General features: G+C 44.0%; 1 protein-coding gene across 3 annotated transcripts in view; it reads left to right on the forward strand.

Moving 5' to 3' along the window:
• The window catches only part of PIK3R1 (phosphoinositide-3-kinase regulatory subunit 1), an 85850-nt gene extending 59076 nt beyond the window's left edge, over positions 1-26774 (forward strand). Inside the window, exons 5-16 of one of the 3 annotated variants that reach the window (XM_059418000.1) lie at positions 5121-5252; positions 6146-6347; positions 6552-6631; positions 17845-17947; positions 18640-18738; positions 18840-19020; positions 19207-19332; positions 20039-20181; positions 20397-20573; positions 20668-20736; positions 21347-21517; positions 22531-26774. In XM_059418000.1, coding sequence (XP_059273983.1) covers positions 5121-5252; positions 6146-6347; positions 6552-6631; positions 17845-17947; positions 18640-18738; positions 18840-19020; positions 19207-19332; positions 20039-20181; positions 20397-20573; positions 20668-20736; positions 21347-21517; positions 22531-22720 — 1673 coding nt within the window. In that variant the 3' untranslated portion in view covers positions 22721-26774. Of the gene's footprint in view, positions 1-5120; positions 5253-6145; positions 6348-6551; positions 6632-14350; positions 14493-16267; positions 16444-17844; positions 17948-18639; positions 18739-18839; positions 19021-19206; positions 19333-20038; positions 20182-20396; positions 20574-20667; positions 20737-21346; positions 21518-22530 lie in introns of those variants that run through there. The other 2 variants (XM_059418001.1, XM_059418002.1) reach the window with 2 other exon arrangements.
• Positions 26775-27368: the final 594 nt, after the last annotated feature.

The following is a 27368-nucleotide window of genomic DNA, read 5'->3' on the forward strand; positions in this document are numbered from 1 at the left end:
TAAAAAATATTTATAAGTCTATGTCATTTAACCGAGGTCTCTTCTGACCCTTTCCATTTTCCTCTCCTTTTTTTTTTTTTTTTTTTTTTTTTTTAAGATTTTATATATTTATTTGACAGAGATCACAAGCAGGGAGAGAGGCAGGCAGAGAGAAAGAGGGGGAAGCAGGCTTCCTGCTGAGCAGAGAGCCCAATGTGGGGCTTGATCCCAGGACCCTGGAACCATGACCCGAGCCGAAGGCAGAGGCTTAACCTACTGAGCCACCAAGGCGCCCCCTCTCCTTTTTTTACTTTCTCAGTCTTCCTTCCTTTCATGCTTCTTTGCTTTCTCATGCCATGTTTATATTAAGTAATGCCATGATGCTGTTCTATTCAGTGCTGTGCTGAACTCTCAGGGAGGTAGGGGAAGCCTGGTTCATAGCATTTGCCCATTTCCACGGTGTAACTACGCCCACCGTGGTCAGTTTCAGGCTGCCAGTGTGTTATCACCAAACTCCCAACGTGGAAAGAATTGAGCACAGGTGGCCCTTAGAGCAGGCCAGCTACAGTGCACCATTGGTTAAATGACATCAATTAATTCAACTTAGTGGTGCCTTCATTATTGGTTCTTCGTTTCTTTGCCAAATAGAATAAAACTACAAACGTGAATGAAACTACAAACATGAATAAATTTACTGGCCATCATTCTGGCCAGTCATCTTCTGTAGCAACTTGTAGAATCTCTCAGATTCTTCATTGCCTCTCAGAACTTTTCTTTTGGAAAAATATTTCTCTGCCTCACATTCTTGTAATTGAATTTGGACTTCTGAAACCAAAAGAATGAAACCTCGTTTGGGAAGAAGCTCTTTTAAACAAGGTACTTGTTCAAAGAATGCAGTAAGTGAAAATGTGAAGTCGAGGCAATCATGAAAATTTCTAGAAAAGATGTTTCTGGGAAAAAAAGATTCTATCTCTATCAGTAAATAGTTTCACCTGAAATGCACCACCCAAATGTTTGAAGTTTGAAAAAAAAAAAAATTTTTTTTTTTTCTTCAAACTTTCATTTTTATTTTGTGCATGGAAGCCAGCCTCTCACATGTGCAGGGCATGGGCCCTGGCGGCTGGTCTCCTGCCTTCCCCCTAGAGCCGGTCAGGAGGAGCTGACTGGCAGAAAACTCAAGGTGAAACACATGTCCTTTCTTTCTCACAGCCTGACCAGAGTGGTAAGGAGACTGAATTTTGTCCTTAGCCAGTTGAACTTGAGATACATGTTTTGGTCAGAAAATTGGTCAGACTGAACAACAGTCACAGGAAATGTTTAGACATCAGAGACGGATGAGATGGGAGTTATTTGTGAAATAGCGGTTAAGCTTTTAAATGTGACTAAATACAAATGATGCAGTTTAGCTTTAGAAAAAAAACCTTCACATCACCTTTGAGATGGAATAAGTAACCAAAAATCACGTCAGCAATGTATTTTGATAGACAGCTTTTCCTCACCACTTGAAGTCAAAACCCATAGGTAAAAAAACGGTTTCTTGTGGATTCTGTGTCATAAAAGTGAATTTTGTGAGCAGAATAAGAGTAAACATTACATAGATTTAGGAGTGGGTCCTCCAGGACTCTAATAGCTTAAGGATTTTTCAGTCCATAAAAATACTGTAATACCTTGGAGGAAGCTCAAGGATAAGCCACTTACACTTTAAGAAAAGAGAGAGAAAAGAGAATTCATGGCTTTTAACCAAGCTTGTGAATTACCAGCGACTGAACAGGGTGGATGTGGAGGACAGCATCCCACATTTATTAGCACCCTCCTAAGTTATTTTGTTCATCTCCATATTGCCCGTGTGACAGCAGTATTCCTCCCCACTGATGGCAACGCTGGGTTTTGCACCCAAATTAGTCTCACTCCAAAAGCCCTTACTCTGTTTTTTTTCTGCTGTATTGACCTAGAGTGAATTATATCTTTGTTGTTCTCATTTGATTTTTCTCCTGATTTTTTTTGGTTTCTCCTGACCCAAAGCAGGCCTTTTCTTTCAAAGTTCTCATTACAGGAAAGAGAAATTCTGTAACTATGGTGATAGATGTTAACTGGACTGACTGTGGTGATCATCTGTAACATATATAAATATCAAATCCTGTTGCTATAATGATAAGAGTTATATGTGAGTTATACCTCACTTTAAAGAAATGGGGCTTTTAGCAGCCTCAGCACACCTGCCCTTTACTCACTAGATGCCAATAGCATGGTCCCTGAATTTTAACAATCAAAAATCGTCCAGACATTGCCACATGTCTCCTGGGAGTTGGGGTTGGGGTCGGGGTGGGGCAATAAAATGGAAACCCCTAACTGAGAACTGCTGGCTTAGGTAGAGGTGAACAGGGGAGGAGACTCCATCCCTTTGGGAGGAGGGGTGACATGCTGGCGAGCTTACTAGTTGACCTGCCTTGAGCAGACTTCATGCAGAGTTGGGGTTTAGAGGGTATAAACGCCTCCATTCTAGACCTAAAGTTTGTTTCGTACTGCCTAGCTAACCTCAGAAGTTATCACATGACAGATTTCCACAGCTCTAAGAAGAGCTCATTAGGATCCTTTGTATGAAGAAAAGGAGACTTACAGAGCAAAATTCAGGAACTCTAAGGAGCTTTAGAAGCTACGTTAAAAAAAATAATACACTATGTCATCAGCACTAGTGGATTTAACAAAGTGAGCTTATCCAAAGGCTAATCCCGAGACTTGAAATGAGATGATTTTATTCAAAGGCTTAAGGCTCTTGTGTTAGAGAAGGGCTTGGGTGAATTAACATTACCCTAAGGACCTGCTGTGGCTCAGTCCGCAAACGTTTAGCAAGCGCATCCTACCTGCTGGGCGCGGAGAGGAGCAGGAAGAGCAGGGAGAAGCCACAGCTCGTGCCCTTGAGGTACTCTCAGTGAGGTAGAGAGACACCGGATTACCACACTGGGAAGTGTCATGATAGAGATGGGGATCGTCAGCACAGCTGAGAAGGCAGTAGAAACCCTGCCTGAGGGAGGGGCCGGTGAAGAAGTGAGCATCTTAATGTGTGTTTGTTGTGGTTGTTTTTTACCATCACTGAACAGTTTGTCCCATTCTTGACGGTACACAAGTTAGGTAATAGTAATCCTTCCCTGGCAAAGAGATCTCATAAATGAAGCATACAGGGCGTGAAGGGCCCGGGCCCAGCAGCTTGTCAGGCGGTCAGTGGCTGTGGAGTGCTCAAGCAGTGCACACAGTTTTGGCTTACAGGCTCACTGGTGGTTGCATTACTTCTTACGTGGGCCCTTTGTGCCCAGACCCAGTACTGCCTTCCTCAGCCTTGTTGGGGATGTGATGTGTGCCGTTCGATCTGTGGGGTACAACTCTGTGCCCCTCCACTCTGAGTTTTAAGAATTCTCGTTCAGCTCACCTCTGTGCATTCTCTACCAGATGCACTTCCCTGAGCTTTATTGGTATGTGGGATTGTTTTGTACGGTCTGCCTTGTGTGCGGGCTAGGTTTGGTGTATGATAACGATGTGTCCCCACGAACTTCTGTGGCTTCTCATTGAACCCAGAGTAATATCTAGTATCACACTCACTTTGTGGCCGTCCAGGATGCTGCCTTTTCCTCCTCCGGCTCCTACACCTCGGAGGACTCCAGGCCTCCACAGGATCCAGTCGGTCGCCAGGTTGTGTCAGTTCTTGACAATGTCTCCCACATCTCCCACATTATAATTCAAATTACCAGAAGTGTTCCCTTCATTTCCTGCAACTTTCTGTTCCAACTGATTTTTAACACTAAAAAGAATAAAGCTGCTGAAAAATGGAGCATTTCGTTCATCAGCTCACTTCTCCGCTGAGTGCACAAGTCTGCAGATAATCTTCAGGTTGGCCTTCAGGAGTGCATCCTTCAGCGGCAGCCGGATGCTTCTCCTCACGCAGAGATGCCCATGGCCCTTCCTGCCCAGGCATCCCCTCTCTCTGCCAGACACTGTGCCTTTTTGTACTCCGAGTTAGTTCGTTCGTTAGCATCACCCCATTATTGAATTGCCTGACCGCTTTTCTGGGTGAAGGATTTACTGGACAGATGCGTTCTTCTTTCTTAGGAGCTAGTTCAGTGCCCACAGGTTAGATTAGTTATATCCTAATTCGAGTACCCTCTCAGAATTAGGGAGAAAATGTTAAAAATATTTTTATGGCTATTTTTGAGATTGTTAAAATTCTGTGTATCTTACTGTTTGTTCAGTCACTCTCTTGAGCTAAATTTGTATGCCTTCTGAGATGCAGTATTTAGCAACTCAAAATTTAGGCATTCTCTGGATTTGCATTTCATGTTTTCCTGTTGAGGTTTTAGGAAGCATTTACTAAATGATTAGCCATCCCTAGACAGAGCCCTTCTCAGAGCAGAAACACACTCCAGAAGATATTTGGAAATATTCAGGGGGCTCCTTTAGTGTGCTAGGTCTGACATAAACAAAACTCCACAGACTGGTTGGCTTCACACGCAAACCTATTTTCCCCCTGTTCTTGAGAGTAGAAGCCCCAGGTCCAGGCAGGTTTGGTTTCCTGTGAGGCCTCTCTCCTTGGCTTACTGATGGCCATCTTCTCACTGTGTCCTCACGAGGCATTCCCTCTGTGCTTCTGCTCCTGTTGTCTCTTTGTGTGTCCACATCTCCTCTTCTTAAAAGGACACCAGCCGAGTTGGATCAGGGCCTGGCCCCAATGGCCTCATTTTAGCTAAACCACCTTCTTAAAGGCCCTGCCTCCAAGTATATTCACCTTCGGAGACAGTGGGAGTTAGGGCTTCAACCTGTGAGTAGTGGGGGACCTGATTCATCTCAAAATGGGGACGTGATTTTCTTATCGTTGTTGCCCCAGGATCTGGGAACATGTCCATGGCACGGGCAGAAGACATCATGCGAAATGCTTACCACTTAGGGGACAGACTTCCACAAAGAAAAAGTGGTCTATTTGCAATGCCAGGAACAACCTCTGTGAGAAACACTGCTCATAAATACTCGAGAATTTTATAACTGTCCTCCTGTTGCTTCCTTTCTTGTGTCATGTTTATGTCAAACATTCAGAAAAATGGGCCCAACCAATATATACAGTGTCTTAAATCCTTTTTAAAATGTTTCTGTCACAGATGCCGCCTCCATGGACTTGGAAATGATCGATGTGCAAGTTTTGGGAGACGCTTTCAAACGCTATCTTATGGACTTACCGAATCCTGTCATTCCAGTAGCCGTTTACAATGAAATGATTTATTTAGCCCAAGGTTTGTTTTCTGTTCTGAAAACCTCAATGAGCATGTATTGAGATGTGCAGATGTATGTAAACTCTATTAAAGGCAGCATATAAATAATAAATAAGTCACATATTCAGAAAAATGTGCCCAACCAATATACACAGTGTCTGAAATCCTTGTTAAAATGTTTCTATCACAGATGTAAAGAGCGATGTTTTAGAAAATATTAGTAGGAATCTGCCCTCTCCCCGACCCCCGACCCCCGACCCCCCCCGTTAGCCCAATTCCCTCCCTTACCAGGGCATCCAATAGAAGACCCAGATTCTCGTTTACTTAGGAAGATTCTCCACATGTTGAAATGGCTAATTGTTAACCTTTTATCAGCATTAACAAAGTTCACTACGTCAGGGAAGGCCACGGCGCTCCAAGTGCCATCTTTGGATTCGGGGAACCTGGGACTGGGACCCACTGACTGGGGATGTTCTTACCATTTTCCTCAAGTGGCCATTACAGAATGTGCTGAGGGACGAGGACTCTCATGCTGAGGAGCTAATGCTCAGTTTAAGTGCTTTGGGGGCAGGAAATTGTGGTTCGTAACCTTCAAAGTCAAAACGTGTGATACTTATCTGATGCTCCTCTAAATCAGCCAATCGCACTGGAAGCTGCTCAGTAGAGGGTGGCTCTCTGTCGGCACAGCCTGATCCTCTGGTGGCTTTTTACACCAAGAGTTTGCATTTCCATCTGACTTGAGAGCTCTAGTTTCTCACAATGCCTTTTCTGACGAGAAGAAAAGTGTCCTGTTTCTGATGATTTCGTTTGAAGGGACTCGTTCTTCTGTAGCTAGAACAGAAGCGTTCTAGGTGTTTGGTTACTGATCTCTAGAAACAATCTGATTTGTTTGGTTTTTTTTTTAAACTCTGTAGAAGTACAAAGCTCTGAGGACTACATCCAGCTGTTGAAGAAGCTCATTAGGGCACCTAACATACCTCATCAGTATTGGCTGACGCTTCAGTATTTGCTAAAACATTTCTTCAAGCTCTGTCAGACCTCCAGCAAGAATCTCCTGAGTGCGAGAGTGCTCTCTGAACTTTTCAGCCCTCTGCTTTTCAGATTCCCAGCAGCCAGGTAAGGTGAAAGGAGGAGAAGCATGCATTTTTGGGTGGTGGGGGAGGTCCTGAGCTGATGGATCATTCAACTTGTTCCGAGCGTGCTCGCTTCGCAGATGCGCGCGCACCTTCCTACCAGACGCAGTGACTTGAATGTGTATAAATGAACAGGAGTTTGCTGTTTTGAAAATAAGTTTTCTAATAAAACTCTCTTTTTTTGTAGCTCTGAGAATACTGAACACCTCATTAAAGTTATAGAAATTTTAATCTCAACGGAGTGGAATGAGCGACAGCCTGCACCAGGTAAGGCTTTTTGAACTTTTAAAAATTCTGTCCTGGTTTGTTCTTTAGAATGGTGGCTTTCGACCTTCTCTGAAGGAACATACGTTTCTGGTAGAATTGCGATCCGTAACACGTCACCTTGCGATTTACAGAAAGAATGGCTGAGTGGTGGTGTATGCGGAAATTTTATCTGGATTTCAGTATCTGGATTTTTCAGTATCTGTGGATGGTCTTGGTTTTTAGACGTGGGTTGTGGGGAGCTCTCTCCCGTCCCCTCAACTTTGATGCTTCCAGTTGTTGCATAAATTACGGACCTCATTTTAGTTGTTGACATTCTTGTTTTTCTTTCTAATACTTATAAAGTAGGGGATTTATAATTACTATATAATTTGAAATATTTTGGAATGTGTGTTTTGGAAGGAGGTCTGCTGAGAAATGTCTGTCCAAATAAACATTTTCAAGAATGCAAGCAGTGTGAAACCAGAGTGTTCACCGGAGCAAGTTAGAGCAGGCCAGACACTTCTTTGAAAGCAGGCTGGCATTCGGTTAGCCATTTAACAAAGCAGGAAATGTAGACCACGTTAGCAGTGGATTTAATTTAAACTGATGTATTTTTTTTGTACTGTGGAAAGTCTAAACACTTTGCCTGTATGCTTGTTAAAAGTTAGCTAACAGAAGCTGGTCATTGGGAATAGTAGGGTCCAGTCAGTGAAGTGAAGTTTCAGGACCGGCGGAGATGTTGCTTGTAGTCTTAATTTATGCCTAGAATTAAAATAAAACATCATGAATAAGATGTTAAGATAAGAATTCTTTATTATCAGTAACTCGTGCAGACTGCCCAGTTTATCTCTGTACAAAGAGGCATGGGGTCCCCCTGCGTTGAACAGTGGGGAATTAGGTTGGTTTGCGTAGGTGTTACCCAGCGAGGCTCGGTGGGGTGTGGATTGCGCGACGGAACAGGTAACCACTCACAGTGCACGTATTTGGAAGGGCTCCTGTGGACAGGACCGGGTTACGGCATCCACAGGTAGGAGGGGCAGCAGAAGCAGTACATAAGGCACGAGGGTTATGTTCCCAATGTTGTAGATCACAGCAAGCAGGATGTTCAGCAGGGATACTCCGAATTGTAGGTGAATGGCATCAGAGAAGTCTGTCAACAGTGGCCGAGGACTTTAGTCCAGGGGGCGGCCCAAAGGTTTCATGTCCTGTGACTGACTGCTTGGCGCATTTGTTAATGGATTTGGGAACTCTGTGTTGGTGTTCACAGGCTGCCTTTGGGCTCAACAGAAAAGATTTAATGGTAGATTAAGAGTACCCTATGATAAGGGGACAGGGGGCAGGTGTGAAACATGACACTTTAGTCCTTTATTGACTGCTCCCCCCACACCCCACCCCAGACTAAATACAAGAGTGGACAAAGAAGTGTAGTAACAACAAAAGAGTAGTAGTACTACTACTTTTTTGTAGTAGTAGTACTAGTATAATCGCTTATACTAGTACTAGTATAATCATACTAGTATAATTGTACTAGTACTAGTACTAGTGGTACTACTGCACTACTTCTTTTGAGTACAAAAGAAGAGTAGTAACAACAAAACAGGCCCCTGGGCCAAAGGGCAGAGCCCTGCCTCCCACTTTCTGGTGGCCGGTGTGGAGGTGTTTCTCAGACTAGGGACAGCTGAGCCCCGCATGCAGTAAAGGGCTGAGGGTGGTCCGGATCTTCTCAGCACCCACCCCTCTGGAGACAGGTTGACATGGAAGCTTAAAAGCCAGACAGGGTTTGATAGATAACTCGCCAACAAGTTTATCATGAAATCTTTGAGAATTTCTGCTATACACCAAGGAGAATCAGTTGGAATTTAATTAGTCTGACTGGTACAAACCGGTTAAATGTCCTTACAAGTTTGAGCCTAATTCCATCCAAAAACAAAAATAAAATTCACGTTCATCCATTTTCACTGAGTGCACCTAAGACTGCCTGCTAGGCATGGATCCCACTGCTTTCCTCTACTAAGAAACTGGTGTCAGAGGCGGGTTAGTCCTGCCAGCCATGCTGAATGGTGAGCGATGCATTGAACATTCCCTAGACCTGCCCGAGATTCATGCAGCCTCTTCAAGAAAATTGTATCTGAGTCATCTCTAAATGCTAGTTTGAGCCATTCTTCCCTTTGTTTGGTATCTCTTAGCTATTCTGAAGAATGTTCAGGCCCTTGGGAATAAAATAAACGCTTCATTGTGTCTGCCTTGTGGAAACGTACTGACCACCTCAGGAAGAACGTCCTCATGCCAAACCCCTTCACATTCAGGAATGGCTTCATGCCGATGACTGGCAGGGCACTCTTGGTTAGAGAGATGATTTCTTAGGCCTGGTAAGAATCTGACATTTTCCTAGACTCCTCCATAATTGCCTCAGCCCGTGCTGTTACCACAGGGCTCTGGAAGCACAGCACCGGGGCATCTCCAGTGAACAGTCATAAATCGTTCATTTGCAATGACTTCATTCTTGTGAATAGAAGGAGTACTTGAATGATTGCAGGGGAGACAGGGAAGCAAGGCTATTATGGGATAGATAGACCTCTTTTATAGTTTTTACCTGGTAGAACTTGAACTGCTAGGCAAAAATGATGTTGGAGAAAATGTGTCAATTCATAGAAGACCATTAGCACACAGTATCTAATTAAGTACTGGGAGAGGGGTGATTACTCTAAATATGAAAAGAATTTTAGATGTGATGGGTGACTTTGTAGGGCAATTAAGTAGACAGAAAAGGCTTAGAGAAAAAAATGGTACTTGAATGGGCTTTGAAGAATTGGTAGTTTGAAAAGGGGAAGAGGAAACAGTATTTCAATTCAAGGAGTTTCAAAGGTTTATTCAAAATAAATTGCAAAATACAAAAAAAAGAGTGGCTTGATTCAAAAAAGTAGTAAATGTTTTAAATGACAATTGTAAAAAGCATCATTTTAGAGTTGAAAGCATTGCCCAGCTTTAACTTTGCTCATTAGGAGACAGAAGCGCCCCCAGAGGTTGCACGGTTACATGGTGCTAACCAGTGTGTGCCAGAACCAGGTCACCCCAGGGAGGCCCCCTGCGGAAGGGACCCAGTTCCAGACTCCTGCTAGGGTCTCAGCACTGCGCCTGCTTCCTGGGTTTGGGGAAGTTTCATGAGGAATGGGGCTGCTTTTAGTGTCCAGTCTGAAGTCCTCTGAAGTTTACAGTAAAGAGCCCCAGTGCGAGTTCCATAGCTGTGGTGGATAAAACTCAGAGTCACTCCACCCATCATGTGCTGGTAGGAAGAGAGAGTCTCTAATGGATCTGGATTTGAATCAGCTCTTGGCTGCTTATTTGCCAAGGTCATATCAAATAACTCAACCTTTCTAAACTGTTTCCTAGTCTGTGAAATGGGAACAATGCCTCTCTCCTGGGGAGGTTGAGATTTCAGTGAGGTGATAAGTACTGAAACTCGTGACCCATTGCTCAACTCTGGTTTTTTAAGGACCTACCAGAGGGGGCCCCCTTCTGCAGCTCCAACTCCTCAGTCCTGTCAGGCTCTTCCCTCCACTGAGCCCACACTGCCAGCCTACGGTGCCAGGCTTCGAGGTGCCTGCATGGGCTTCACGGCTAATCTGCAAAACACACACTCACTGGGTAGTTGCTGGCGGTGCATTGCTTGGAGGGAGGAACGTTCCTCACTTAGTCTCATGCCCCTTCCCGTGTGTGTGGCTTGGTGAGTGGAGGGCCTGGTTTTCAGTAGCACCTTCTCCTGCCATGTGCCTCTCTGCAGTGCACAAAACACACAACTGTACAGAGCAGCCCCAAACAGTGCCATCTACTTCACTTCATAGGAAATGCTGGATGTGCAGTGATCAACCCATTCCACGGGCTTATGCCCTGTAGTTCTGCCTGTTCTTTCCCTTTGCTCAGCTCCATTCCTCAAGGACAAAGGCTGCTTCTCCTGTTGAGCTCCTCCTAGCATAGAGCTAAGCAAAGGATAATAATCATCCACATGAGTTTTCAAAAGTTCCTTGACAGACTAAGCAACTTTCAAAGAACTTTGGCATACCCACTCATTTACTGGATGCAGCAAACCTGTGAAGCAGGCATCTCCCGCATTTGGAGGGAAACTAAGGTTTGAAAGGTTAAACATGGAGTCACTGAGTTCTTAGCGTTTGGATAGTCTACTGTCCCCTTTGTTTCTAAAAGTCTTAAAAATACCTAGAGCTGAACAGCGGGTTTTCATGACTCATTATGTGCTATGTTTACCCTATTGATACTTGGGTAGCTAAAGCAGATTTCTGTAGGGCCACTAAGGGACAAACAGGACCATTTAACACAGGGTAGCTCTGAATGAAACCCATTATAAGTGTATTTACATATTTCAGATTTCATGGGTATATCCAGAAATATTAATGCAGCATAATTGAAGTCTAATATTGCACCCTCAAGCCCAGAGTGGAAAATAAATGACTCTTTCTCCCTCCTGCCCTTCTACACCTGTCAGAGTTAATGTTTAACCACTGGCGCATTGCAAAACATTCCTCCTGAAGAGCCTGATTCATAAATCTTGTTTTAAATGCTCTGGGCTTGGTTTTCAACCAAGACGAAAGCAAGCACTAAGGTAGAGGGAAATGACTTTCAAAGAGTTTTACTTTTCTCTGATTTATTTTTTATTGGGTTTAAAATGTGGTCTGACATTAGAGGGTTGTTTCAAAGGTGAGAAATGAAACCTTGAAAAAAATGCATATATTTAGATGGGTCGGAATAAACAGAAGCAAGCCATACTAGGAAAAATAGGAAGTTTTATTTGTGTTCTGAAAAAGCAGCATATTTCAGGGTGCATATATTGGTGGGGTAGTCACTGTGCAGACTCCTTCTCTCCAGGGACAGCGTTTGAGAGGGAAGCAGTGCCGCCTTCTGCTAAGCAACTGTCACACCTTTTCATGCATTCTGTAGAATGTGTCCTGTGTCAGTCTGGGTTTCTTTATAAATTCAAATGGCCGTTTTCCTTAGTGCGGCATAAGAGCACTGGATATGGAGTAAAGAATCTGCATCATACTGAAAGGCCCTCCTGTCCTGATTTGTCTTAAGTTAAAATGAAGGGAGGCATTCATTTAACCCTTGAAGATTTTGGTTCCTTTATTTTTTTTTTTTTTTCTTCTCACAGCATTTCTTTTTGCAAAGAAACTGTGCATGATTGGGGCTGGGTAGGGAACAGTCACTCTCTGATGGGGATTTGCATGTGTGAGACAGTGTTCAGGCAGTCTGTACCTTTCAAGCATGTTTTCATGATTAACAGTATTTTCCTGACTAGATAACACCTGCTAAGAAACGAAGTGTGGTCTGTTTTTTGCCTCTAAGATGAGTTTTTTAAAACTTTGAGGAAAGGAAAAGTAGCAAAGCATACTAACTGTTTCAAGGAATCCAGAAAGTAAAGTCAGTTTACAAATATATGTGTGAGTTCTCTGAGTCTTTTTGGGTCTCAGATACATGCCAAAAATAAAATACGAGTTTTTTGCCTTTTTTTTTTTTTTTAAAGAACTTAGCAGCCACATGATGAAAAACACTTCCTAAGTTGATATGATGTCTGTGCGTTTGATTTATAGGTTATTTGCAAATTAATCTTCCATTTAATTTGTGTGAAATTTTGGACATAGTGGGAAATACACAGAAAGTTGAGCGTTTTCTCCCAGAGAAGTTACTGATTCTGTACTACCAGCAGAGGGCTCCCTTTTTAAGCTAATGAAGACCGGAGAGTGTCTTGCCCATCACTTTTCAAAGACTGAAACTAAATGGGAAAAGACTCAGCTTACACTTTCAGTAATATAACAGAAGCTCTATGGTAGGGGATTGTACATATTGTGAGAAACGACGCAAAGTTCTCAAAACTAAGACGTGCTTTCTCTAAGTTGAGAGTGTACTGCTTTCCAGGGGACAGTTTTCTGAGATCGAAAATACACTTTTGGACTAGAAGGCACTATCATCTTGGAAGGTTTTGAAACATCATGTAGAATCAGGTATGCTGAAGAGACTGATGTTTCCAAGCTTTCTAGCTTTAGAAAGACTATTTTTAAAAGTAGGGCAAGATTCTGCAGCTCAGGGTGCAAGGGTGTTCTCAGAACTAACCATATGTCTCAGTGATCAGCAGGCAGGAGCTGGAAGATCCACTTAAAGACTTTTTTCTTTCCATTGGAAAGTAGGTTTTTCATGCTCTATCAGTTGCACCAGAGGAAAGTTCATAAAGTCTCTTGCATCATGAGGTTAGCCCCCTTCCCAGATACCGCGGGTGATCCTGCAGCTGGGGCCTGCCTGCGTGCATGTGATGTCAGCACCTAGATCTTCCTTTAGCTCCCTATGGGACCACAGGGTCATGGGTCTGAGGGTAAATACTATGGCTAGACCCGTGTTTCTCCACGGAGAATTAGAAGGTAGTTTTTTAAAAACGTAACCAAGCTAAAAATAGAAAACAGAAAAAGTCAATTTTGTTGTAGGTGTGAAATTTTTCACATGTGGCCTAAAAGAATTTAACCTCCATTTCATGTGTTACTTTTAACTTTCTCTGGAAGAAGGAAGTGAAGACCAGGGCCAGTGGGTGGAGAAAAAGGAGTTTAGGACCAGAAGTCTGCCGGCTAGGTTGTGGTGCTCCGGCCTTGATCCCGGGCAAACCACTTCCCCCCTCTGCCCTCCGGACCAGGGTTACCAGAGTGTAGCTTGAGGGACTTGCTTGACGTGCTCTTTAGAATGAACTGTCTGGTTTTATTTAGAGTTAGTGATTCTGTGACTTTACACTGTTACGGGTTCTGGAGTTATCAGGAAACCCCTCCATCTTACCCTGAGGCCAGTGAAAATTTTCTTAGGTCAAGTTTTAGTGTGGTTCATGGCCACTTTTCTCAGAGGACGGAGATCCTCTGGGAAGGCGTACCGTCCTCCTGGCCCTATCCTTTGCGCCGCTTAGCGGTCACGTGAACTTCAGGCAGACACACCTTTTCATTGTCAGACACCCCTGTGGCCGGTTAAGCGGGGCTCGAAGTCGGCTCCCTAGGAGCCGCTGCGCAGCGGGGTTTTTCGGCCAGTGCTCACGCGGTGGTGGAGTCCGTGCCCAGCGGACGACCCTCTCCTCCCACCAGCAGGCCTTTTCCAACCCTGTGCCCCGGCGAGCTCCCCCGCGGGGTCTCGCGGTGCACCTGCGGGGCCGGCCGTGCTGCTGTGTGGGAGGAGGCGCCCCCGAGCGAGGCACGGTGTTCTGGGCGGCGCGGAGCGGTTCAGGCCTTTACAAGCAAGGCTTTGATTCTATTTTTGCTGAACTAGCTCAGCCACTTCCTGTGTTTGGCCGCGCATAGTGCCTCGCTTCACTGTGGCCACTTGAGCCCCGCGCGCTGCCGCAGCCCGTCAGAGAGACTATTTTAGGTCCCTCCACAATGGCCTTCTCATTTCCTCGGCGAACATGAGCGCGCGGGGCTGGCGGTGGCCACTTGTTAGCCGATGACAACTTTGACTTTGCCTCGGGCTCCCCTCCCCCACCCGAAATCCCTAGCTCAGCAAATATTTGAACCTGCCCAAGTTAATCATGAAGCCGTGATCTTTATCTGCGAGACGTGCGAGCGCCGGGGCTTTTTCCCTCCCGGCCGCAGCCCCAGCATCCAGTGGCTCTCTCGGCGGGGCGCGGGCAGGGAGCGGCGCTGCCGCGGCGGTCCCGTCCCGGCGTCCGTGTCGCGCCGCGCGAGCCCGAGGGTCCCGCGCCGCCGCCGCCGCTGCCGCCGCCGCCGCTGCGCCCTGTCGGCGCGAGCAGTGCCTGGGAGCAGGCGCGGCGGGACTAGCCGGGGGCATTGTTCTCACTGTCGGATACCGGCCTGGCCGCGGGAGGCTGCAGACATGCATAACCTGCAAAGTAAGTTGCCTCTCCCTCGTGCCCCGCTCGCCGCTGCCCTGCTTTGCTTTGTGTACTTCTGTGAAACGTTCACTTCTGTAGTTTGTCTTTGCGGGTGTGTGAGTGAGGCTGATTAAGTGCTGTCTGGGGAGGGCAGATAAGACATGAGCGGAGACACTCCCCCCTTTCCTGGAGGGGCACGGTGGGAGGAAAAGATGGGGTTTGGGTTAGAAGTGGGGAAGGAGGTAATTACAACGTGCTTGGCTGGAAGTTGGGACCGGGCCAGGCCTGGGAGAGACGTGGAAAATCACCTGTCTCCCTCCCCTCCTCCCTGGGTTGGTTTGCCACAGGGGATCCAGCAGCAGGACTGGTTCACACCAAGTGCTCCCCACTAGGAAGGCATGGGCATGGGGTGGCCCTTGGGGCTGTTAGCCTGTCTGCAGCTGCTGGCAGGACTCCTTTTGGGGGAGGAAATGCATTTGTATTAAAAAAAAAAAAAAAAATGTTCTTCTGAACCTTATCTGAAGGACATATCCCAAACCCACACTTTGACCATTTGTGTGTGTGATTTTGAGTTTAGAAATAGAAAAGTGTTCCCGGGAGCGGGCTGCAGGGTATGGGTTGAGTATGCCTTCCTCATTAATGGGCAAGTGAATTCACCTAGATGGGGCCAAGTGAACAGTGAAGTGCTCAGAGAATGCCTTGCCTTTGCTCCCGTTTTCTCTGATTTAACTTATAAACGTGAAGAGATGGTTTACAATGGGAATGTGCATTAGGCTCTAGTAAGGGTAGTAGGATTATATGTAGGATGGCTCTAGAGAACTAAAATTAATAGATTTATAGGGGAATTGACTTCTTTACATTACATATTGCTAACCAGGATTAAGGGTCCCCAGAGGGAGAAATTTGAGATGGAGGGGAAAAAAAATCTCAAAAGTGATTACATGACTCTCCCCCCTCCAGCACTATTAAGCCCATCTTGAGACTTCTGGTGCTGCTGATGAGAAATAGTTTGCAAACATCGTGCTACCTCTGCATTCTGATATATGGCTTCTTTTTGGAAGATATAACTTACCTTGACTAGTCTTGTTAGTGACATTTTAATGTCTGCTAAGAATATACATTATTCTTCAATAGTCTTCATTCCTATTAAGATTTTTCATTGTTATTCCCTAAGGTCTAGTTTTAACTTTACTATGTTTGGTAGGAGATTTTTCTTTTAATTGTGCTTTCTCATGTGGTGTACATTTGCAACAGTGTTTAAGTTCTGAGTTGTCAGTGAATTCAGTAGGAATGAAATATCCAGTGTTCTTGATCCCTTCTGCTTTTAATATATATAGGAGGTATTTAAGGATTGTAAAATATACCTTATATATATCATTTTGATGCATTTGTAAGATTTTTAAACCAAGGCGTGATCAGGCTCTCTATTAACCCAGATGCACTGGCGGGGCGGGGGGAGGAGGGGGAGCTACGTGCTGCAGCATATCAGCTTTTGTCAACCTGCCAACAGCGGAGCGTACCATGCTGCAAAGAGTAATAAAAAAGGAATTAGAAAACTCACTGGTGGTGGAGAAGAGTCAAATTAAACATCTTTTTGAAACGATGAGCATGTACATACATTGCTGGTCTAGTAAACGTAGGTTCTCGGCAAGGTTGGGATTGTGTTAGGGCTGGATGTTGAAGAGAAATGATGAAGCAGGAGTGGTCTGGTGACATTTTTCTGACTTGATTGGCTCGGGTGTGTGATGTAATAGGTTACAGTGCAGCCCCTTATAGGTTTTAAAATGAATTCCAAGACACCATTACAAAGAAAGCCGGACTCTTTTCTTATAACTGAGCTCAGCCAAGGAAACTCTCGCACAAATGTACAACACTGTTTGGAATATGGAAGACCTGGATTTAGAATATGCTAAGACAGATAGAAATTGTGGCACAGACTTGATGTTTTATATAGAAATGGATCCACCAGGTAATACTGCAGTATGCTTTTAGAAAGCTAGTTTATTTTGTGGGTTTTGTTTTTTTTTTTTTTTTTGACAACTACTGTAACTGATCCTCTGTAGATTTCTATTTATTAACTTGTAGTAATTTAATAAAAATTAGCTTGATCATAGCTTGGACATGAAATTGTTTGCCTGTGGAAGCAAGCAGATCAGCCTGTATGTGGTGAATGCTTTTTCTTACTTGAACAGATAGGAATTGAATTCCACTTTTTCACTGGTGTCTTTTGTTAACCGGGGTCCTTTGCTGTTTGGGTTATAGTGTTATGTATCGTTCATACTGTTCCTTTAATTAAAAGGATGCGTCCTTTATGCTGCTTTTCTCTTTTGACAGTGGATGAGGACAGTGTGGTACTTTGCAGTGATAACACTTGGTACTTTTAGAGAGCATGTAAAACCTAGCAGTGATTGCAACTCAGTCCTAGGCGATTTGAAACTATTCTAAATCAAACGCTGAGACTTTATCTGCTTTTATATTAAGATACTGTAATGAGAAAAGGAGTTGGCTTCCCATTATTTATTTAGTCCTAGGCTTTACAAAATATTCTTGATAGACTCCTGAAATTTTTGCATGAAGTACTACTCGTCCTTTAAAACTTGTGACTTAGGATTCAGTTAAAATGTTAGCCTTATTTTGCTTCCTAAACTGTATTCAATGTTAGCCCTGCTCCCAATTAAGAAATTCAGAAACACTGCAGTCTTTTATTTGTCACCAGTTGGTGTATGAATACTGATTTGACATTGAGGAAGAGGGATATGGTTTTTCCTCAGTCTTGGCATATAGAGCACAATTTGTCCAAAAGAATATTAACATGAATACTAAAGAGATTTAGGTCACAGATGAGTTTCTTAAAGTGGCTTTTGGCAGAATAGTGCCTGAAATACTAAGATGAGAGAAAACCAGTTCCTCCTCTTAAAACATATTGCTGTAGATGAGTTTTATTACAGCAACAGCATTTGTGGAGGACAGAAACCAAATTTGTCTTTTATAATTAAATAAGAGGAGGAAATTAAAGCCAACCCATGTGATTCCTCCTGCTCATATGTTCACGGTTTCCTATTTTAGCTGGATTTGATCAGGCCTGAAACTTTAATATAACTCGAGCCTAGAAGTAGAAAAGGCCGGGACTCTGGATTCATTCACATCGCCAGCCGGGTTTATTTGTTAAGCTGCTCTCTCTTTTTCCACTTTTTCTTTTTGACCTATATTCTGAAAGATGTCTTTTTTTTTTTTTTAACATAATGATCCTGTTTCATAGAATTGTGAATTACTGCTGTATTTCACAGTATTCTAAAGAAACATAAATTAGACCTAAGTGTTCCACTGTAGTTGAGATTGCAAACAACTTTTCTTTCTCTTTCATCTGCAGCATTGCCTCCTAAACCACCAAAACCCACTAGTGTAGCCAACAACGGTATGAATAACAATATGTCCTTACAAGATGCTGAGTGGTACTGGGGAGATATCTCAAGGTAAGGCTATATAAGTGCTCTGAGTTTTCACTAGAGAGAGCGAGCTTGTTTTAGAGAGAGAAACGCACCAGCATGCTAAGTTCCATTTTTAGGATGTCCTCCAACATAAGCACGAAGCATAGTTGGTTGTCTTCCAGAGAAGACCAGAGAAGTCCCTGAGTGCTGGGGGACCGTGGGTGTCGGATGCCATGGGAAATTAAATACTTGACAAGTCTCATTCTGGACAGAAATGTCAGGAAAGCACCCGGGTGGAGTGGCACTGCCTAAAGGCAGGGTCCAAAGTCACTTTCCATTAGGGAAAACTGTCAGAGTTTATATAATTATCTGACACATACTTTACAAAGGCATCTTTATTTGTCGCTTTTTTTTTGAAGGGGGACTATGGATTCCCTTTGGGGATCATGTGTTTTTGTGCTCAGTGTATGTGGTTACAAAATAAAACTTTGTACCACAGCTACACCAGTACTGAAAGTGGGTATGTTGCTTTGTGTTTTGTCGCTCCCAGTTTGTGAGGATATGAACTTTGTAACATTTCTATATAAACAGTACATACGCTCTCTCTCGGCAGCAGGGGGCTGGAAGGGAGCTCTACCTACTGTGTGCTTAGTTTTGCTGTGAAGTTAAAACTCCAAAAACAAAAGCAGTTACTGAATCCTCAAAGTGAGCTTTGTCTTGTGTCATTTTCCTTTCAGGGAAGAAGTGAATGAAAAACTTAGAGATACAGCTGATGGGACCTTTCTGGTACGAGACGCATCTACTAAAATGCATGGGGATTATACTCTTACACTAAGGTGAGTCCGGGAACGTAACAAAGATGGAACTGTGGAAGCAGACGTCAAAACACATTTTTTTAAAGAAGACTGCAATGCCATTTATTGTGTTGTATCTACAGGAAAGGAGGAAATAACAAATTAATCAAAATATTTCACCGAGATGGGAAATATGGCTTCTCTGACCCACTGACCTTCAACTCTGTGGTTGAACTAATAAACCACTACCGGAATGAGTCTCTAGCTCAGTATAATCCCAAACTGGACGTGAAATTACTTTATCCAGTGTCCAAATACCAACAGGTAATCCAAACTGGAATACTTATGTTACAGTATTTAGACAAGATACTTTGCAGTGTTTCAAAAACATTGTGAAGCAGCTGAATTGCATGTAATGAGATTTTAACAACTTTTTACTACATTTTGATATCGGCCAAAACATTGACTAAATTACCTCATCAGCTGAAGTTCTCTCTTTCATTTTTCCAGGATCAGGTTGTCAAAGAAGATAATATTGAAGCTGTAGGGAAAAAATTACATGAATATAACACTCAATTTCAAGAAAAAAGCCGGGAATATGATAGATTATATGAAGATTATACCCGTACTTCCCAGGTGAGTTTTCTGCAAAAGTCACAGTGTAGGCTTAGAACTTATAGTTACTAGAGTCTAAGACATGTCCTTTCAGTTTCTGCTAATCGGATGAGGGGAAAAGATCATATATTTGTGAATCACTGTTTATTATTCATAGGCTCTCTAGACCATAGTATATCTCCATAAGCTTTCCCATGAAGCTCTTAAAGATTTCACAATAAGTACTCATGCTAATTGAAGAGGTTGCTGTGAGTTTTAAGTGGATTTGACATAATTCCTGATTGAACTCTCCCTGCCCCCCCAACACACAAACTTGTCTGACCTCCAAAATGGAGATTTAACTATTATATACCCTGTCAAAAAAACGTAGCTCTGTTCCCTGCAGTATTTTCCTAGAGGCTTAATCTGCTCTAGGCTATGATGTATCTAGGACCACCAGAGGGAGTAGAAGGCAGCATGGATTCCTTAAATTGCTGATAAAGGAGAATGACTTTTAAAACGGTGAAAACTATAGGAAATTGTTGGGCATAGACTAGAAAAATTCCCAAAGTAAATGTGTGCTTCTGATACTATTTTAATGGGTTTTATGAATTAGGGACCTTGCTTGGTAACAGAGTACTCAGATGTTAGATAGTAATAGCATCAAATGTCCTGACAGTGTCTCACAGTAACATGTTATCTGTTCTGTGAAAGGTATGACATTGTCTTATTTAACATTGTATTGCAGGAAATCCAAATGAAAAGAACAGCTATTGAAGCATTTAATGAAACCATAAAAATATTTGAAGAACAGTGCCAAAGCCAGGAACGGTACAGCAAAGAATACATAGAAAAATTTAAACGCGAAGGCAATGAGAAAGAAATACAAAGGTTGGTGAATCAGGAGGGTTGTCTTTGTACTAAAGATAAGCAGAATCCTCCAGAACTGTTGAAAGATGGTCTTGCTTTCTGTGCTTTGAATAATTGAAAGAAAAAAAAAACCAACAAAAAAAGACAGCCTGAGAAAGCATTCTTAACTTGAGGAAAGCTTTGGGAAAGCATCATGATAGAGCAGGTAATGACCCATGCCTTTCACTTGCCTGTAGGATTATGCATAATTATGAGAAGTTAAAGTCCCGAATCAGTGAAATTGTGGACAGCAGAAGGAGACTGGAGGAAGACCTGAAGAAGCAGGCAGCTGAGTACCGGGAGATTGACAAGCGCATGAACAGCATTAAACCAGACCTCATTCAGCTGAGAAAGACAAGAGACCAATACTTGATGTAAGTCCCAGAATCCGAACCCTGGAAGCCACCAACTCATAGTTGCAAAAATTAAGGCTACGTTATTAATGCGTTTTCTTTTTCTGTTTTCCAGGTGGTTGACTCAGAAAGGTGTTCGGCAGAAGAAGCTGAATGAGTGGCTGGGCAATGAAAATACGGAAGAGTAAGTACTTCCTGCAGGTCGAGGCAGCAAAGGAGGTCTTTCATTTAGGGAAATGCACGACTTGCTTTGTTTGCGGAACAGCGAGCGATTTTACCGAATTTGGAACATCCTCTATAAACGGCGTCGCTTTATCCTGAATGTTATAAAAGGAGAGTTCAGGGAAGGGGGATGCCAACCTGGATAAAAAATCCCTAAGGGTTTCTCAAACAGTTGGAAGGCGGGGAAAAAAAACACAACACAGTTCCATTCAGTGGATCTCCCAAAGCTTAAGTATGTGTTTTGTTTGAATTATCTGAAAACTGGCAGTCCTCCTAGTCAATACGTTTCCTGATCAGAACTGGACGAACAGGACTGGTTGACACCTTCCTCTCTGCCCAGGTTCCTCGGTGGAACTCCTGACTGCAGAGTTTAACTTACTGGTGCTCTCTTCCGGGGGGCGGGGGGAGGGTGGTTAGGGGGGCACATTGAAGGCTGAAGCTGGATGAGGAAAGGCAGGCTGGAGATGCTGCTGGAGTCAGAGCCGCAGCTGCTGGTCTACGGGGCTTGGGAGGCAGGGCAGGCTGTCCCTGGTGGGTGCTTCACAGAGACCCTCTCTCTCCTGGCTCTCTAGCCAATATTCACTGGTGGAAGATGATGAGGATTTGCCGCACCACGACGAGAAGACCTGGAACGTCGGCAGCAGCAACAGGAACAAAGCTGAGAACCTCCTCCGAGGGAAACGAGACGGCACCTTCCTGGTCCGGGAGAGCAGCAAACAGGGCTGCTACGCCTGCTCTGTCGTGTACGTAGCTCCCGCTGCTGGGCACCGGGCACGCCGCTCTGGACGGGGTGCTCTCTTCTCTCTGTTCGGCCGCCCGAGCCGGGGCAAGGATGTGGAAGAACCTCATGGTGCAGTAGTGTAGGACAGGGAAGAAAACATGCTGTTTTTCAAGTCCACGCAGAAGTATAGAACCCTGCTGTGGAATTCAGAGACTGGGCTTCGGGGCCTAATTCATGAACTGGTTAATCAGGAGTAGTTCAGATCTTTTCATCTTTGCAATGAAACTAGCACTACTTGCCACCCGCCCCCACCCCCCTTTTTTTTTTTTTTTTTTTTTTTAAATATATATAACTTCTCAAGGCTAATAGCAGAAGAATATGATGTAATTCCTGTGAGAGCTCCACCCCCAGGTCAGGGCCACAGCAGGAACAGGTCAGAACAACGAGAGAAAGGTCACTGCCCTTGAGATCAGGGCACCCAAGAGATGACATTTCTGTCACGGGGCCTATTTTCCTTTTCATACTATTCCCCGCTTCCTGTCATTTCAGGAGAGTGTCCTCTAGGAAAGGAAGGTTCCAAAAATGCAGCATATTCGTGGTCTCCCTCCACTTCAGCAGAGAAATAGTCGTACAGGGAGGAGGAAGTAAGAGCATCTCAAAGTTGCTCTTACTTGGAGTGAAGGCCAAGAGAATAGGAGCATATAGGGGAAATGCAAAGTGAAAGGCTAGCCTGAGAGAATCCTACAAATGCCGGTAATAGTAGAGCCCTGTTACACAAAGCCTCCATGTCCCCTCTATCCCATTTTAAAGATGCAAATACAGTGGCTCAGGGAGGCAGGATTACCAGCCCATGTCACTCACCCCATAAGTGACAGAGCCACGAGTCGACAGCTAGCCTGGGAGGCTTCCCGTTCTGGAGGATGGCCTGCAGAGTGTACTTTTCCATGATGATGATTTTATGAGCAGCACCTCGTGGGGTCGAGAATTGTCTAGGAGCAGCTCAAAAGGCATGTGCTTTCTCTCTCTCCTCCGCAGGGTGGACGGCGAGGTCAAGCATTGTGTCATCAACAAAACGGCCACCGGCTATGGCTTCGCCGAACCCTATAACTTGTACAGCTCCCTGAAAGAACTGGTGCTACATTACCAACACACGTCCCTCGTGCAGCACAATGACTCGCTCAACGTCACACTAGCCTACCCAGTATACGCACAACAGAGGCGATGAAGCACTTGTCCTCGGATCCTGCTCCTGACGTTCAACCACCCTGAGGCCTCTGGAAAGCACAGGGCTCCTCTCCAGCCTGACCTGTCATTGAGCTGCGGAAACGAAGCCATCTGCCTTCAGATGGGACTCGAGCTTCCGACAGAAGAGTGCAGGGGAAGACACGCAGCCTAGCACCGAGTAGTGACCCTACGTTTCTAATCTGGAGCGCTTGTCCTTCCTTACGTTTTTGGAGGTTTTTTTTTTCTTTTTTTTTTTTTTTCTTTTGGTTTAATTTAAGCCACAACAACACAAAGAGAAAAAGAAATGCAAAAATCTCTGCGTGCAGGGACAAAGAGGCCTTTAACCATGGTGCTTGTTCATGCTTTCTGAAGCTTTACCAGCTCAAAGTGGGGGACCTTGGAGACCAGAGAGTGGCCGGGCTCTAGAGCCCCGGCCTGCAAACGCTCGCACCAGGATGGCTGGGCCTGGGCCTTGCTGTGCACGGTGGACCCAGACACGTCGCACTGTGGATTATTTCCTAAGAAATGAACGATATGTAGCAGAAAGGCACTTCGGCTCCCAAGAGACATTTTAGGAGAACGTCGGCTCACGTACAGTCTGTCGTAGCAGAGTGCCAGAAGTGTTTTGTTTAGACTTTAAAAAACAAAAAAATGACCCCACCAACGACGGAGAAACGGAGCTTGGAGAACAGGACTTTAAATGACATTCATTATATAAAATATGTACATAACAGTGGATGACTAACTATCAACTAGATGGATTTGTATCAATACCAAATAGCTTCTGTTTTGTTTTGCTGAAGGCTAAATTCACAGTGCTATGCAATTTTTAATTGTCATTGTTATCTCCGTTTTAAATGTACCTTCAGAATAAGCTTCCCCACCCTAGTTTCTGTTGCCTGAAAATACTGTCCCTGATTTTTTGTTGCTATTGTTAATATTCATTTGTGATTCTTTTCCTTTTTTTAAAAAAGAAATGTACAGGATGCCAGTTAAGGAAAAAATGGCTTCAGAATTAAAACTATGAAATATTTTACGGTTTTTCTTGTACAGAGTACTTGGCTATTAGCCCAAGGTTAAAAAGTTCCTAACAGATTTTTTGGACTAAATGTTTTGTTGGGCAGTGCCTGATAAGCTTCAAAGCTGCTTTATTCAATAAAAAAAGAGAAAGATATATAAATATGACAAAAGTATCGCTGAGTTCAACAATGTTGTTTCCAGACTCTTAAAATACGGTACCTGGTAAGGTTTCATAAAGAATTGTGAACTTCTTGAATCTAGGGAGTGGGGGGAATGTAGCCAAGGGCTGTACAGGTGGGGCGGGTGGGGGCGAGATGGTGTGCACTTTCTCACGATGACGGAGAAGTGAGTAACTTCTACTTCAGTCTTTTCCCACTCTGATCTGCTTGTTACTAGACATGAGTGACAAGGACAGACCTACTGGAACTCTAAGGCAGTGTGGCGGCCCCGGTCAGAGAACGGGAATTCGTAGGAAGAAAGTCGGCCTCCTGGGGCAGTGTTCACCTTTGTTTGGAACGCTGATCGCAAGGTATAATTGCTGCATTTAGATTACCTGTCTTGTTAACATGAGATTACCCGTTACAACCAATAAACATTCATTTCAGAAAAAGCCGGACCTGGAAAAAGGATTTTTATCTGCATTTGTTATTTTCCCACCTTTCCATTCAGTTGGGACCACACGGCCAAGACCCGTGATCCGAGCTGCTCCTGTGCTGGGCTGGGGAGAGCTTGTGAAAGTCCTGGCCACCGCAGGGATCCCAACAGTCCTTCTGGCTCATCTTAAGTCATTGTGTGTGTTCTACTTCAACGTGGGAGAAAGGCAGGGGTCCTAGAGCAGCCTATCCAACTTGGGGCGAGAGGGAGGGTCTCTCCCGGATTTACTCAGGCCCATCCCCTTCTGCGTGGTGGCCACCGTCCCTGTGTCAGGAGTGATAAAGGATCAGTGTGAGGGGCCCGCCCCTGGCAGGTTCCAGTGGCATCTCACAATTGGCAGTTTCCCTTTGCCGGGATTGATTCAAACCCGGCTCTATTTCAGATACTGCGGGGAGGGCTTTTTGTTTTGTTCTGCAGTGTAGTTTTCAAAATTCTTTTGTAATAACCGGTCCACCAGCTGACTTCATCATCTGGAGAATGTATTATTTTCTTCTTTACACGGGGCTATTCCTGTCAAGAGGAGGAGTTGGTCTCATGGCCAGACTGTCAGCCCTGAGACCTGACCGTCTCCCTCTCCTCTCCACAGACCGAGGACTGGCCTGCTTGTAGCCTGTAAGTGTTGCCTTGAAACCATCCTTGCACTTCCCACGCGAGCCCGCCGCTGCTTTCACAGTGATTGCTAGACTAGTGTTCCAGTGGGGTCTTTTTAGTAGCACACCCATGGATGCTGTTAAATATAATTTTCATTTCACATTGAAAATACAAGATCTAAGATTGAATGTTTCATTAAAAGACAGCTTTGTTCATGTTTTGGGGGTCACCACTCTCCCAAGGCAGCTTGGTCTTCAGGCACCTGCCTTGTTTCTGCATCTCACGACGGACACAAATGCTGTAGGTTTCTCTCTGAACGGCAAAGGCAGGACTCATCATTCCCTGTGGATAGTGAGTTACACTGTAGCTATGAGGTCACGCCTCTGCCAAATGCCTTTTGTGATTTTGGTGCAGGCCCACCACATCCGTCCTTCTATGGGTGACCAGAAGGGCTCTTGGGGTTCGATCGGTCATCTCCTCATAACACTGAGTGGCTCATGAGTATGAATGGATACAGCAGAGGCACTCCTGATAACACGCTTTTATGCACGCGGTGACTTTCCCCACGCACTGTAGCATTCTAGAGATAAAAGCCAGAAGCTAGGCTAGCTGCAGCAAGGCTGTGAGGGGACTGGACAGTGGGAGCTCGGGGACCCGATGCTACCCACTACCCACAAGAGAAAAATCCTAACCGTGTAAGAAGGCAAAAAGCATGTGTTTGCAACATCTGACAAGGTCACGGCCCTTGATCTATGTATATATGTATATGTGCATGGACTGTTTTCAGTACACCTTTCAGCCAAAACAGATCCACAGTCAGTTGAGTTCAAGTACATAACAAGCACATGTCTAGTACAATTCTTGTGTACGTGTATGGGTTGTTTTTTTCCTTTGAAGTGGCTTTGTTTTGTCTTCTAAAGGTGAAAACTGTTTGCAAGTGAAGTGAGAAGTTCATAATTCTTTCGCTTTTCTCTGCTTTGTAAAGTTCCTCCTTTTGGTGAGCTGGTCTAGATGACTTGCTTTACTTGGAAATCCTCATTTTCAGTGTGTCAAGTCAAACGTGTTTCTGTGAGCTGTCACTGTGGGGAACCAAGTGCTCTGTCATGTAGCTGGTTATGAGCTAGTAACGTGTTTGGGAGTCCTACTGATGTTCCTGAATGGGAGAAAAATTCTGCTGGTCTTAACACCTGTGCTTTTGCTATGCATGGTATCCAAATAGTTGGAAAGCAGACCCTGAAATCTGAGTTCAAGGTCTTTTAAGAAAGGGGCAGTTGAAAGCACAATGCCTCACATGGGACAAAGTTCAAAAATGCCAAATTCTTATTTTTTACAAATCCACTTGTATAAAATACTAGCATTATGAGTAGCAAAGGAACAGAATTGGGTTCATTGGAAACACTGTCCAACTTAACGTTAAACTTGTCACCATGAGATAGCATTAGCTGCCCAGGATGCTGCTATTTTAAAAAAAAAAAAAAAAAAAAAAAAAAAGCAAAACAAAAAAACTCATTTATATGTGTGTATTTTTTAAAGCTATGATTTGTTCAATGTTTTTACAAATCTGTTTATATGACATTGTTAAAATAAAGTTGGTCTTTTGACGAGAGGGAGGATGTCATGGTCAGTTGTAATTTTGCCTTTACAAGGCAACTGGGTTGGGGGGGTGGGGGGAGTGTGCCTCCTTGACATTTTGTTCAAGCTATAGATTCAGTGGAGCTATGTCTTGTTTTAAGTTGCTCTGATGCATTGTATTAGGTCTTCAAACAGAATAAAGGTTGTTTTGAAACTTACATTGTGGTTTGAAATGTCCATTATCACAGAAGAAATACTTCTAAACCTGCTCTCTTCCTCTTCTGCTTAACAAACGTTGCTGCTGTTCCCGCAGTCTCCCACCTACCTGTCTTCGTCCTATTATCATGTTATTTCATTTTTGTAAAGTGAGAAAGACACTATGTAGTCACAAGAACGATGGGTTAGTGTTGTTGGCAAAATTTCACTACATCCTTAATGACAAAAACAAATACCTCTAGGTGATGCCATTTCAAAGCACGTTCTTGCTATAATGGCCCCTGTCCGTCAGTCCTTTACCCTGCCTACCATATATCCCCAAACCTTCAGCATTGTTCTCGACAAACTATGTTTTGTTAAGGGAGCTGTTTCTGTCCCTGTTTTGTGGTCAGCATGTACTGAACACCCACGGTACAGGGACAGCATGAGGCAGTGTTCACCACAGCCAAGCATGTGACATGCGGCTTGGAGGGGGAGCTAAAATACACTTAAGATCAAGGTTTCTCATAGTAACATCTAGGTAATAATTACACATCATTTTTTTTTTTTAAGATTTTATTTATTTGACAGACATAGATCACAGATACGCAGGCAGG

This window comes from Mustela nigripes, chromosome 12 (assembly GCF_022355385.1).
Source record: "Mustela nigripes isolate SB6536 chromosome 12, MUSNIG.SB6536, whole genome shotgun sequence".
In the NCBI taxonomy this organism is placed as follows: domain Eukaryota; kingdom Metazoa; phylum Chordata; class Mammalia; order Carnivora; family Mustelidae; genus Mustela; species Mustela nigripes.